We start from the raw sequence: 14523 nt of genomic DNA, 5'->3' as shown, positions 1-14523 counted from the left end.
CAAGAGAAGCCACCTCAATGAGAAGCCCTCACACCACAAGGAAGAGTAGCCCCGACTCGCCACAAATAGAGAAAGCCTATGTGCAGTAACGAAGACCCAATGCAGCCAAAACTAAATAAATAAAATAAATAAATTTATAGAAAAAAAATTCAGATTCCATAAATAAATGATACAAATGAACTTATTTACAAAACAGAAACAGATTTACAGACTTTGCAAACAAACTTATGGTTACCAAAGGGGAAAGGTGGGGGGTGTGTAGGAGGGATAAATGAGGAGTTTGGGATTAACATATACACTCTACTATATATAAAGTAGATAATCAACAAGGACCTACTATATAGCCCAGGGAACTCTACTCAATACTCTGTAATAACCTATATGGGAGAAAAATCTGAAAAAGAATAGATGTATGTATATGTATAACTGATTCACTTTGTTGTACATCCGAAACTAACACAACATTGTGAATAACTATACTCTAATATAAAAGAAAAATGAAATTAAAAAAGAAAAAAAAATCAGATTCCAGACCTCACTCCCCAAATTTCTGCAATGTAATTGGTCCACAGATTACACTCTGAGAAGCACTAATGGAAAGAATATTAGGGATAGCTCTAGTGTTAGGAATGATTTTATTATTACTGTAAATAGTTCTGTTGAGCAGTATTTAAAATACTGTTGTGACTGTTGTTGGGTCAGCAGTGATAGTGTTTAAAAAATAACTTTTTCCCTGATTAATAAATATAAAATTACTTTTGGATACTGAAATTCAGGTTTTGTAGTTGTATTTTAAAATTCCACCTCTAGATAGTCATGAAATCTTGAATAAATTATTTTATTGTTAAACATTTTAAAAGTATTATAATAAGTGAGGGCATTGCCATTTATTAAATTATTACTTGCCGGGGCTTCCCTGGTGGCGCAGTGGTTGAGAGTCCGCCTGCCGATGCAGGGGACACGGGTTCATGCCCCGGTCCGGGAAGATCCCACATGCCGCGGAGCGGCTGGGCCCGTGAGCCACGGCCGCTGAGCCTGTGCTCCGCAACGGAGAGGCCACAACAGTGAGAGGCCCGCGTACCGCAAAGAAAAAAAAAAAAAAAAATTATTACTTGCCAAGCAATTAATGTATAACTTGCCTATAAAAAGCCTTGACATGGCTTTACATTGCACTATACTTTCACAAAAGGACATTTTATGTTTGTCTACTGCAAAGAGATATCTAAACTTTTTTACTTACTGTATTTCATGGGAAAGAGCAGTGACTTTTAAATTTTAAATCTTTCTATACTTTAGAATGGAAACAGTAAGAAAATAGAATGGAAATTATTCAAATATAGGTCAGGTTTATGGGTTTTATATATTATATAGTTCAAATTTGTTGGCTTTTTGGAAGGTATATCTAGTTTTATTTTAGACATTGACTCCATAGGATTGTGTTAATTTGTACTTCTTTCTAATGTGCGTTTACTTTGTTTTTATAAACATTTATTGAGCATCTGTGTACCAGTCATTACAACAGTGAATACACAAAGCTCATTATGGCATAATTCCTGCCCTTGAAGCGTTGCAGTGTAGTAGGAGAGTCAGATATATAAACAAATAATTCAGTGTGACCAGTGTTATAATGGTAGAATGTAAGTAAAAAGTGCTCTGAGTGCTGCCAGGATGTCAGAAGAGGCTTCACTGCAGAGGTGATGATTTAGCTAGATCTTGATGTAACCATAGGAGTTTGCAGGCGGAAAAGAGAGGGAGGGATACCCTAAGAATAAGAATGTGTTTATAGGGGACTCCCCTGGTGGTCCAGTGGGGAAGACTCTGTGCTCCCATGCAGGGGGCCCGGGTTCCACCCCTGGTCGGGGAACTAGATCCTGCATGCATGCCGCAACTAAGAGTTTGCATGCCACAACTAGGAAGCCTACATGCCTCATTGAAGATCCTGCATGCCACAATGAAGACCCTGCGCAGCCAAAAAAAAAAAAAAGATTGTGTTTATAGACATGGAAGGAAGCCTGGGAGACATGCTTTGTTTGGGCGTGGCAAACAGCCTGATATGGTAGAATAGTAAGTGGAATCATTGGAAATTATTTTAAAAACAGTATTTTGAAAATAATAGTGAAATATTTACATCTTTGTTTCAGATCATAGTCTTCAGTTGAAGAAAATGATAATATGGTAGTGCTTGTGGATATTACTTTGAAAACATATCTTTCTCTCTCTATGTTTCAGCAACTCAAGTGTCAGTGGCTTAAAACTGGGCAGTTTTTTTTGAGTTCCGTGACATACAATTTAGCATGGGACCCTCAAGGTATTTAGCGATTATCTTTAGAAATTATGAAAAGTTAATATTTGTTTTAAGTGTGTGATTACACTGTAATAGTGATATAGTCTCCTATAATAAGAAAATGATCAGTAGTATTCTCTTTTTGCTAGTGAATAAGTATACTTTTTTCTTTTTCATATACACTGCTTTGTACAGTGCTTAATTTACTGTTCTGTGCTTTCCCCTGCTACTTTTGAATGTTTTGTTCCAAGAAACAATGATGATTTCTTTCATTAATTAATGTGCTGTACTTTACTCTTACTGTGTTTATTAAGAAATAAAATCAGAAATAAAACAAGATCAGAAAAACCCTATCTCATTTTGTTATTTGTATTTCGGGAAATTACTGTCTTTAATATTGAAAGTTCAGGAACTTTTAATGATAATGGCTGTTGTCCCTTTTTACATTCACAACTAGTGAGGGTAATTTTAATAGTCCATGTAAAAAAACAAATTTCATTAATCTTTAGTTATGTCATATCCTGAGAATATTCTGTGTTATATATATAGAGTTTTTTGGGGTTTGTTTTGTTATTCTACTTCTGTTTTTTTTTTTTTTTTTTTTTAAGTTTTACCTGATAGACAATAGCTCTTTGTCAGGAGGCTTTTATTTTTTATTCTCAAGTTTCCCTCAAGTTTTCTTGTCAGTGGATTCTAACTTTTAAATGGATATACTCCACAAGTGTTTTTCATAGGCAATATTGCTTATTTTTCACAGAATAGTTTTTAGACCTAAGCAGAAGCCCACATGTGTGTTTATTTCTCTAGGTAATCCTTGCTTATTCATCTGAACATTCTTTAATTTTCAGATAACAGATTGTTGACAGCAACTGATTCTATTCAGTTGTGGGCTCCTCCAGGGGATGACATTCTGGAAGAGGAGGAAGAAATCGATAATAAAATTCCTCCTGTTTTAAATGATTGGAAGTGCATCTGGCAGTGCAAGTTAGTGTCTAACTCTGTTATGTTCATTAATTAAAAAAATGCTTCCTGAGATATGTTCTTAGAAGCCTAGAAAAATAGACTTTTTCTAACTAAAACCCATTATAACATCATCCTTTAATCTGTGCTACAATTGATTGTTTTAAAAAAGGATGAAAATATTTTCATAGTTAATAACCTCAGGACTTGGGTTGAGAAGGTTGATATGTAGGAATTATTCATTAATGCATGAGATATAGGTGGGATCGGGAGAGGGAAGATGTGAAAGTTGTGAGACACTCTTTCAAGTGGAAGGATTGTGTGAAGGGATCCATTAACAATATGGAGTATGGGAAGGGATCCAACTAGCCAGGGAAGATGATGAGCTCAGTTTTCAAATGTTACATTAGGGTGTTGGTGGGGCATGTAGGTTGCAGATAGCATTTATACATGTTAATTGCATTCTTCTTTGGCTCCCCAAAGTGAGCTTTGGATTAGCTTTAATGAATTAATTTGTATTTTTAGGGAGGTGAAATATTTATATTTTTTTTTCGAGAGGTGAAAACACTCTTGTTTTGATGATGTTATGAAAATCTTATTTTGACCATTTATATATATAGTGTTCCAGATTTAAAAAATGCTAACTGTTCAATTTTGTTTTTTTAGAACCTCAGTATCTGTACATTTGATGGAGTGGTCCCCTGATGGTGAATATTTTGCTACTGCTGGAAAGGTAAAGGACCAAACAAAACATAAACAGAAAAAACAAAACAAAAGTGTTCCTTGTTCATTCTCATGTTCAGTTTTTTCATCTGTAAAATTAGGATAATCCTACATTACAAAGATGGCCTGAGGAATAGTGATAGTTTTTGTAAAAGATCTGCTATGTTTCCCATAGGTAGTTGGCGTTTGGGAAATAATGGCTATTATTCTTATTCTTATTTGACCCTTGTGAAAATTTATGGTTTTTAAAATTAATTTTTAGGTTTAAAAAATAGCATATGTACATAATTTGAAAAGTAAAATATTACTACTAGATTTACAATGAAAAGATACACTCCCTTCTTCTCACTCTTAATTCGTGTCCTAGAGGCAGTGATTCATAAAATTTCATAGTTTAGTATTTCTTTACATATTCTTTAGTAACTTGATTATGCTCCCATTTTAAAATTAAATTTTTTTTTTTCCTTTTGGTTTTATGTATAATTTCTGGCCTTGCTACTATGGAGGCTAAGACTTTAGTTCTCTAGCTGATGTCCCAACCTCATCTCTACTTAGCACATACACATATTCACTTCCCTTCCTTCTGTCTTTCTGATATAAGCATCTCATAATATTTTGGAAAATCACTATTTATTATTCACATTAAGAGTGTGTAAAAGATTTTTCATGGAATAATTACGTTGGCGTTAGTAATTAACTTTGTTTTACTGTTTGCTTAGTTTTCTATATACCTAATTCATCCCCCACACCTCTGAAATTCTTTGGATCTTCTCTCAGTATAATCCCACGTAGGAGGTATCCTGGAAATGTCTGTTCTCTTTGCTCCAATCTGGCTTGGTTGTTCTCTGAGTCTAAAATAGTAGAGCTCTCATATCACGATTTTCTTTTACCAACCTCGGGAGATTCTCTTTGCCCATCTCCTTTGTTAAATTCCCTGTTTCTTCACATCATTTATCATCTTCTTTCCTTGTTTTATTTTTATTTTTGTTTATTTTTGCGGTACGCGGGTCTCTCACTGGTGTGGCCTCTCCCGTTGCGGAGCACAGGCTCTGGACGCGCAGGCTCAGCGGCCATGGCTCACGGGCCCAGCTGCTTCGCTCCATGTGGGATCCTCCCGGACCGGGGCACGAACCCGTGTCCCCTGCATCGGCAGGCAGACTCTCAACCACTGCGCCACCAGGGAAGCCCCTTTCCTTGTTTTGATAGAGATATCCTCCAGTAGGTTCCTGAGAAAAGATGAATGGGAAAAAAACATTTTTGAGGCCTTGCAACTCTGAACAGTTCTTTCTTCTTTGTTATGCTTTATTTGATTGGGCATAGCATTGGGTTGGAACTAATTTTCCTTCAGAATTTAAAAAATCATGCTTCTGTTGCCTTCCAGCTTCCAGTGTTGCTATTTGAGAGGTATAGTGCCATTATGACCATGCTCTCCCAGCTCTAGCTTGTAGAGGTTTTAAGAATGTTCCCCTTATCCCGGTGTTCTAAAATTTCAATATATCGTGGTATGGGTCACTCATCTATAAATATTTTAGTATGTATCTCTAAGGGATAAAGACTTTTTTTGTGCAGGCAATTTGATGCGCCTGTTCAGTCTGAAAACTCATGTCCTTCAGTTCAGGGGGATTATTTTATATTATTCCTTTTGTGTTATTTCCTTCTTTTCGTGTTCTCTTTTCTCTCTTTCTGGATCTCCCCTTATTCAGATGTGGATCCTTCTATACTGATCCTCTAATTTTCTTTTTTCTCCCCCCTCTTCATTTTTTGTTTGTTTGTTTGTTTAAATTCTGAGTGGGGTGTTCAGCTTTAACTTAGAAATAATTTTTTCCTGCTATCACGTTTTTGATTTTCAAGAATTTTTTTCTGATTCTATGAATGCTCCTTTTTAAATACATAATATTTCCTAAGTATAAAATGAATATATATAAAACTTATATATAAGATAATAATTAAACAAATGCACATGTATGTACCCACTACCCAGTTGAGACAAAGGACATAAAACTAATGGGTTACTATTTTCCTCTTGCATCTCCTCATTCCCCTCCCACCTATGCAACTGGAATCCTGAATTTTATGTTTTATTTCATTGCTTTAAAAAAAAAAATAGTTTCACAGGTGTAAATTCCCAAAGAATATAATTTTTATTTTGGTATAGTTTTGAACTTATAAAAATGATACCGTATGGTTATTGAAATATACCTTCAAGATATTAAAAAATAAATTTGTGATGATATCAATTATTTACTTCTTAATGTATTCAGTAAGAAAAAATTGTATTTAAAAATCACAGGTTAAAGTTTAGTTGTTGTTTATGAATTAAAATTTCCATATTATACTTTACAAGGCAGGGATAGGTTTTCCAAGAACATCAGAATTCATCCAAGGCCTTTTGAGTTAATCTTTAGTTGTAGAACACTCAACTGTTTTGTGGTTGAACAATTACTTGGCACAGAGGTAGTTAGTTGCTCAATAGTTGATGACATTATAGACAGGAAGACTGTATAACATTATAGGCAGAAAGACTGCGATCATGTGCGGTTTAGCAGTAAACTAATAAATAACGGTTTCAGTGTAGTGAGGAGTGTAAAAAATATTTGGAGGTATCTGCAGCAGCTGTCATGTAATATTAAAACATCTGTGATTTCTGTTAGAGACAAAGTCACAAGTACTGCTAACATCATTTTGGTATGTTTATATTCATAACTGAAATTTAGCATTTCCTTCAATTAGCAGTTACAAAAATAAAGAAGTAATTTTTTTCCCCTACTCAAGTTCATTGTAACTCTGGGTCTTGGTTTTCTTGGTTTCTCAAGAAGCAGACCCTCAGACAAGGATTCGAGTTCAAGTAATTAATAAGGCAATGCTCACCAAAAAATATACTGGATTTGAGGCAGGGAAGTGAAGGTGCTTAAAAAAGAGTGTATTATCATGCAGGTGATTAACAAGATTAAATCTCTGGCTAACTCTGGGAGTTAGTGGTCCTCACAACATTATGTTCCTCACACTTGTTCTTCAGACACATCACACATACACACATGGGTCAAAGGCTGGTGAGAGCAGAGCATTAATTCTCAGCACTTACAAACAATTCCTGGAAAACTCAGGCAAAGATATGTGGCTGCTGTCAACTGGAACTGGCTCACTAAAATGCTAAGGCATGAGAGGATACAGTTGAGGTATCAAAAATATTTTTTATATCTTGAATTCTATCTGCAGGTGCCTTGAGTCAGAAGACCTCAGAACCTCTGGTCTCAAATCTGGACATTTAATTTTTGGTTTTCCACATTTAGACCTAAAACGTATGTGGAATAGTTTTTAGGTATGGTTTGAGGAAGAGGTCAGGTTTCACTTTTTCTGTATGGATATCCAGTTGTCCAGCACAATTTGTTGAAAAGCCTCTTGTTTCTCCATTGCTCTTTACTGCCACCTTTGTCAAAATCAAATGTCCATACTAGTGTGGCTCTGTTTCTGGATTCTTTTCTCTAGTCCATTGGTCTTTCCTTGTAGTAATGCCACCTTCGTTGCTATAGCTTTTAAATTGTCTTGATATCTGGTAGAGCAAGTCTTCCCATCTTGTTTTCCTTCTTTAAGATTATCCTATCTATTTTTGGCCCTTTGTATTTCCATATAAATTTTAGAATGAGCATAATAAATTTTATAAAACAAACAGAAAACCTCTTGTGATTTTGATTGATATTTCATTGACTCTATAGATCAGTTTTGGGAGAATTGACGTCTTTACAGTTGAGTCTTCTCATCTATGAACATGATATAGTCTTTAATTTAGATCTTTTTACTTCTCTCAGTAATATTTTATAATTTTTTCTAGAGGTCCTAAATATCTTTTGTTAGATTCATGCCTAGGTATTTGATTTTTTTGATGTCGAAAATGATATGAATGGTATCATTTTATAATTATTACTGGTATATAGAAATGCAATTAATTTTTGTATATTGGGTTTATACCTAGCAATCTTAATAAACTCATTAATTCTAACAAGTCCTCTGTAGATCCTTTTGAATTTTCTATGTGCATAATTCTATTAGTTATGAATAATGGCAGTTTTATTTCATCTTTTCTAACTCTTAAGTGTTTTGTGTCTTCTTTTTTTCTGCAGTATCTAGGACCTCTAGTATAGTGTTGAGTAAAGGTGCTGAGAGTAGGTATCTTTTCCTTGTTCCCAGTATCAAAAAGATGCCTTTCACTGTGTCGCCACTAAGTGTGATATTTACTGTAGGTGTTTACTATACATACTGTTTTTCAGATAAAGGAAGTTTCCTTCTTATTTGTAGATTGCTAGGATTTTTCTTTTTTAAATCACAAATGATGTTGAATCTTAGCAAATACTTTTTCTGCATCTAATGATATTATCATTATTTTCTTATTTAATAAGATGAAATATGTTGGACTTATTTTCCAGTGTTAAATAAATCTTGTGTTTCTGGAATAATCTCAACTTGATTGTAATGTATTGTCCTTGCTGGATTTGCTTTGCTAATATTTTATTTAGGATTTATGAGATCTGTATTAAAGTGAGGCTTGGCAAATAATTTTTCCTTTTTTGTACAGGTATACCTGGTTTTATTGTGCTTTGCTTTTTTGTGCTTTGCAGATAATGTGTTTTTTAACACAGTGAAGGTTTGTTTCAACCCTGTGTTGTCAGATGATGGTTAGCATTTTTAGTAATAAAGTATTTTTAAATATTAAGTTATGTACATTTTTAAAGACGTAATGCTATTGCACACTTAATAGTTTTTCTCAAACTTTTTTAGATGTTCAGCCTTTTTTTTTGCTTACTTGGGCCTCTCACTGTTGTGGCCTCTCCCGTTGCGGAGCACAGGCTCTGGACGCACAGGCTCAGTGGCCATGGCTCACAGGCCCAGCCGCTCTGTGGCATGTGGGATCTTCCTGGACTGGGGCATGAACCCGTGTCCCCTGCATCGGCAGGCAGACTCTCAACCACTGAGCCACCAGGGAAGCCCAACCTTTTTTGTTTTTAATGTATACATTTAACACTATAGATTTCCCTTTAAGCTTAGCTTTATCCCATAAGTTTTTTTTAATTCCATAACTTTTGATGTGTATTATTTTTATTATTATTCTAAATATAAATTTTTCTAATTTTCATTGTGATTCACTTTTTGATTCATGGGTTGTCCAGAGTATGGATTAGAGTCAGGCTCAGTTGTTTTGGGGTGGTGGTGGATGGTGCAGAAGTATTTTTGGCAGTGACAACTTTTATTTTGTATTATTAAGTAAAACTTATGGGTAATTTTAGACTAATAACTACTGATACTGTTATGATAGTGACCGGTAGCTGTTGACAGTTACGTACGAGAAACTGTGCCTTCAAAAGCCCTATGGGGCAACTGTTTTACAGAAGGGGAAACTGCGGCTTAAGAACTTCCCTGAGAATACAGAGATAGTCACAATGTAGAGCTGGGATTTTAACCCAGATATTTTAGATTTCACAGCACCAAAATCAGTTGGCTTTGTATTTCATTGAGAAAATATTTTTTGCAAGTGCATTCGTAGGGATGCTTTGAGGCCTGGGTTGAGTGTGCATTCTTCTAGGAAAGGTTTATATAGTTTCTGCCAGGCACCTGGGGGCACACCCAGTTTAAACTAAATTCTCAGCTTGGAAGTTGTGCCACACAGTGTGCGCTTGGGTCTCATGAGGCCTGTTTTGTCGTTACAGATGCCCAGCGGAGACTTTTTCCTTCACTCAGAGTTCAGGTGCAGATGAACCCTTCCTTACCATATTCCTTTTCAGAGAGGGTTTTTTCTTGATTTCATCCTTTCATTTAGCGATAGTCCTTAAGGGTCTTTTTCTTTGTTTGTTTGTTTTTTATGGTGTTATGCAGGCACCTCTGATCTGACTTATCACCTTGCGTGAACACCGTGTGTTGTCTCTATGTAGCTACTGTATTTTAAACTGAAGCTATATACAATGGAATATTACTCAGCCATAAAAAGAAACGAAACTGAGCTATTTGTAATGAGGTGGATAGACCCAGAGTCTGTCATACAGAGTGAAGTAAGTCAGAAAGAGAAAGACAAATACCGTATGCTAACACATATATATGGAATTAAAAAAAAATGTCATGAAGAACCTAGGGGTAAAACGGGAATAAAGACACAGACCTACTTGAGAATGGACTTGAGGATATGGGAAGGGGGAAGTGTAAGCTGTGACAAAGTGAAAGAGAGGCATGGACATGTATACACTACCAAACGTGAGGTAGATAAGATAGTGGGAAGCAGCCGCAGAGCACGGGGAGATCAGCTCGGTGCTTTGTGACTGCCTGGGATGGGGAGGGTGGGAGGGAGGGAGATGCATGAGGGAAGGGATGTGGGAACGGATGTATATGTATGACTGATTCACTTTGTTATAAAGCAGAAACTAATATAAATAAATAAATAAATAAATAAAATAAACTGAAGCTCTATGCCATTGGGTGTTGGTAGAGTCCCATATGACAGTCCATGCTCCCACTTTAGCATTTGTGTACTATGGATTCTTACCTGAGAAAATAGATGTAATCAGAAGAGAACTTTGATAAACTCCCACCACCTACCTGTATCTGTTCATCTCCCTACATCTGTGCATGTATGTTCTGCCTTCCCTTGTGTTGCCATGGATGAGTGGTCTGCTTTTATACAAGGCCAGTTCTTCCACCTGTAAACTAGGTTCCGTTTGTCCTTGCTTACTCAGGGACCTCAGTATTGCAGTGCTCTCCTCTCTTCTCAGTTTTCCCTTCTCCATTGGGGCATCACATTAGCATATGTTATGGACTGAATGTTTGTCCCCCCTCCCCATTCATATGCTGAAGCACTAACCCCCCAAAGTGATGCTATTTGGAGATGGGACCTTTTGGAGGTTAAGGTTAGATAAAGTCATGAGGGTGGCCCTCATGATAGGAACAGTACCCTTATAAGAAGAGATACCAGAGAGCTTGTTCTCTCTCTACCACATGAAGACACAGTAAGAAGGTTGCTGTCAAAAAGCCAGGAAGAGAGGTCTCACCAGAACCTGACCATGCTGACACTCTGATATTAGACTTCTGACCTCCAGAATTGTGAGAAAATAAATTTGTTGTTCAAGCCACCCAGTCTATAGTATTTTGTTATGGCAGCCTGAGATGACTAATACAGCACAGCATACCAAATGTGCTATAATCTTCCCCATTCTAAAACAAACGAACAAAAACAATAACAAAAATCATCTCTTGACCTTCTCTCTCAGTTTCTGTTAATTCTGTGCCCTCCTTATAACACCTCGAAAGGGTTGCTTATAGCTGCTGTCTCCAAGTTTTTCTCCTCATTTTCTATTGCAATTGTTATTCTCTTTACCCAGAAAAATCCTTCCCCCAGAGACCTGCGTGGCTTTTCCCCTTAACTTCTTAAATGTCACTGTCTCAGTGAGGCTTTACCTAAGCACCCCTTTAAACTGCATCTCACCTACCACTGTACTTTCTATTCCCTTTGCCTGCCTTAATTTTACTTGTAACACTATCACTAGGAGTTTGTATTAGTTTTCTGTTATTGCGTAACAAATTGCCACAAACTTAGCAACTTAAGACCACAAATTTATTATCTCAACTTCCGTGGGTTTGGTGTCCGGACATAGCTGGGTGCCGTGATCAGGGATTCTAAAGGCTGCAATAAAGGTGTCAGCTGGGATGAATTCTGACCTGGACACTTGACTAGGGCAGAACCCTTTTCCAAGCTCACTCAGGTTGTTGGCAGAATGTATTTTTTTGTAGCTGAATGACAGGGCTTGTAGTCGATTTCCCTCATACATTCTTAATGTTTCTGATTATCTCCTTTTGCTCACCCTGTGTGTGACGTTTGCCTCTGCTGTGTGTTCCAGCTGGCTAAACTTTGAGACTATTTTAGGATATATGGTCTTTTGACAGGGTCACTTATTGCTTTAAAAGCTATTAATGAGCCATGAAAGATGATCATTATTCATTGTCTAAACATCTTCTGATTATTTGAACTCCCTAATGAATCTGAAAGATACCTTTGTGCTTCAGACAAAAATAAGTAAAAAGACTAAAAGTATGTCCTCTTAAATGGAGCAACTAGTTTTAAGCTCCTCAAAGGTGATTCTGTTTGTGCACTCCATGATGCCTAATACATTTTTTCTCTGAATTTTTATTGCACACAGCCTTAGCAATTGATTATTGAGTATTTTTTTCATTGTATTAGTCATGTTCCCTTAAGCTTTTTTTTTTTTTTTTTTTTTTTGCTGTACGCGGGCCTCTCACTGTTGGGGCCCCTCCCGTTGTGGAGTGCAGGCTCAGCGGCCATGGCTCACGGGCCCAGCCGCTCCGCGGCATGTGGGATCTTCCCAGACTGGGGCACGAACCCGCGTCCCCTGCATCGGCAGGCGGACTCTCAACCACTGCGCCACCAGGGCAGCCCCCCCAGCTTAAGCTTTTAATGTTCAATTCTCCTAAGAGCTAAGTGTTTCACATTTGTGAGGGAAAGATAAGAACGCCTTTGAGATTGACATATATAAAATAGATAACTAATAAGAACCTACTTTATAGCACAAGGATATATATATATATATATATATATCCTACTATATATAAAATAGATAACTAATAAGAACCTACTGTATAGCACAGGGAACTCTACTCAATACTCTGTAATGACTTATATGGGAATAGAATCTAGAAAAGAGTGGATAACTGAGTCACTTTGCTGTACAGCAGAAACTAACACAACATTGTAAATCAACTATACTCCAATAAAAATTAATTGAAAAAAAAAGAATGCCTTTGGGGGTTAATAAAGTATGTCGTGGATTTAAAAAACTTACTTTTTTGAGAAGATAACCACATCTAATTAAGATGCTCTTAATAAAAAGAACAGAAACTAACTTTGTAATGTTGGCTTCCTCTCCTCTTCAATCTGTTCTGCTGCTGTTAATAAAGCCAAGTTTGTCTGACTTGATGAAACAGATGGTGACTGTGATCTACCACTAGAAGGCATTTTCCAGCGCCTCTGCTACACATGACAGAATTTCAGCTCAGGTGTTTGGGGATTCAAATCCAATTACCTTCTGGATTTTTAATATTATAGTTCATTGAGTACTTTTGATGAAGATCTCTTTTTAAAAAAAATAAATTTATTTATTTATGTATTTATTTTTGGCTGCATTGGGTCTTTGTTGCTGTGTGTGGGCTTTCTCCAGTTGTGGCGAGCCGGGGCTATTCTTCGTTGTGCTGTGCGGGCTTCTCATTGCGGTGGCCTCTTTTTGTTGCGGAGCACGGGCTCTAGGTGCGTGGGCTTCAGTAGCTGTGGTGCCTGGGCTTAGTTGCTCTGCGGCATGTGGGATCTACCCGGACCAGGGCTCGAACCCGTGCATCGGAAGGTGGATTCTTAACCCACTCTGCCACCAGGGAAGTCCCAAGATGTTTTTTTTTTTTCTTTTTTTTTTTGCGGTATGTGGGCCTCTCACTGTTGTGGCCTCTCCCATTGCGGAGCACAGGCTCTGGATGTGCAGGCTCAACAGCCATGGCTCACGGGCCCAGCCGCTCCATGGCATGTGGGATCTTCCCGGACTGGGGCACGAACCTGTGTCCCCTGCATCGGCAGGCGGACTCTCAACCACTGCGCCACCAGGGAAGCCCCCAAGATCTATTTTTAATAAGTGTGGTAAATTAAATTTTTAGAGGGCTCAAGAGTATTTTAACTTTTTATCTGAGCATAGAGTCTTACTTATTAAAGAGCCTTTCCCCCCCCACAGGATTACCTGATTAAATCTTCAGCTCAAGAATTGTTTTTTTTTGGTTTGCTTGCTAGGTGTTTATTTAAATTCTGTTTATGTTTCCATACAAATTTTCAAATTATTTGTTCTAGTTCTGTGAAAAATGCCATTGGTATTTTGATAGGGATTGCATTGAATCTGTAGATTGCATGGCGTCCTAACCACTGGATCACCAGGGAATTCCCCGTATGCTCATTTTAACAATATTAATTCTTCCAATCCAAGAACATGGTGTATCTTTCCATCTGTTTTTGTCATCTTCAGTTTCTTTAGTCACTGTCTTATAGTTTTCCAAGTACAGGTCTTTTACCTCCATAGATAGGTTTATTCCTAGGTATTTTATTCTTCTTGATGCAGTGGTAAATGGGATTGTTTCCTTAACTTCTCTCTCTTTCTAAAAAATATTTATTTATTTATTTATTTGACAGCATTGGGTCTTAGTTGCAGCACGTGGGATCTTCGTTGCAACATGTGAGATCTTTCATTGTGGTGCACAGGCCTCTGTCTAGTTGTGGTGTGTGGGCTCCAGAGCATGCAGGCTCAGTAGTTGTGGCACATGGGCTCTCTGGTTGTGATGTGTGGGCTCTAGAATGCATGGGCTTAGTTGCCCCAATGGTATGTGGGATCTTAGTTCCCCGACTAGGGATTGAACCTGCGTCTCCTGTGTTGGAAGCCAATTCTTAACCACTGGACCACCAGGGAAATCCCAAGTGTTTCCTTAATTTCTCTTTGTGATACTTCATTGTGACTGTATAGAAATGCAACAGATTT

The 14523-nt window shown here is 37.2% G+C and overlaps 1 protein-coding gene across 3 annotated transcripts in view; it reads left to right on the top strand.

Moving 5' to 3' along the window:
* The window catches only part of DMXL2 (Dmx like 2), a 169859-nt gene that overhangs the window by 40136 nt on the left and 115200 nt on the right, over window positions 1-14523 (top strand). For 2 of the 3 annotated variants that reach the window (XM_081227961.1, XM_081227960.1), the window contains exons 4-6: window positions 2230-2308; window positions 3133-3268; window positions 3911-3977. In XM_081227961.1, the coding sequence (XP_081084087.1) occupies window positions 2230-2308; window positions 3133-3268; window positions 3911-3977 (282 nt within the window). The remainder of the gene's footprint in view (window positions 1-2229; window positions 2309-3132; window positions 3269-3910; window positions 3978-14523) is intronic. The other variant, XM_081227962.1, reaches the window with a different exon arrangement.

The sequence above is a fragment of the Mesoplodon bidens genome (assembly GCF_964165515.1).
Source record: "Mesoplodon bidens genome assembly, chromosome: 3".
Lineage (NCBI taxonomy): Eukaryota > Metazoa > Chordata > Mammalia > Artiodactyla > Ziphiidae > Mesoplodon > Mesoplodon bidens.
This window is presented reverse-complemented; position numbering and strand designations above follow the sequence as displayed.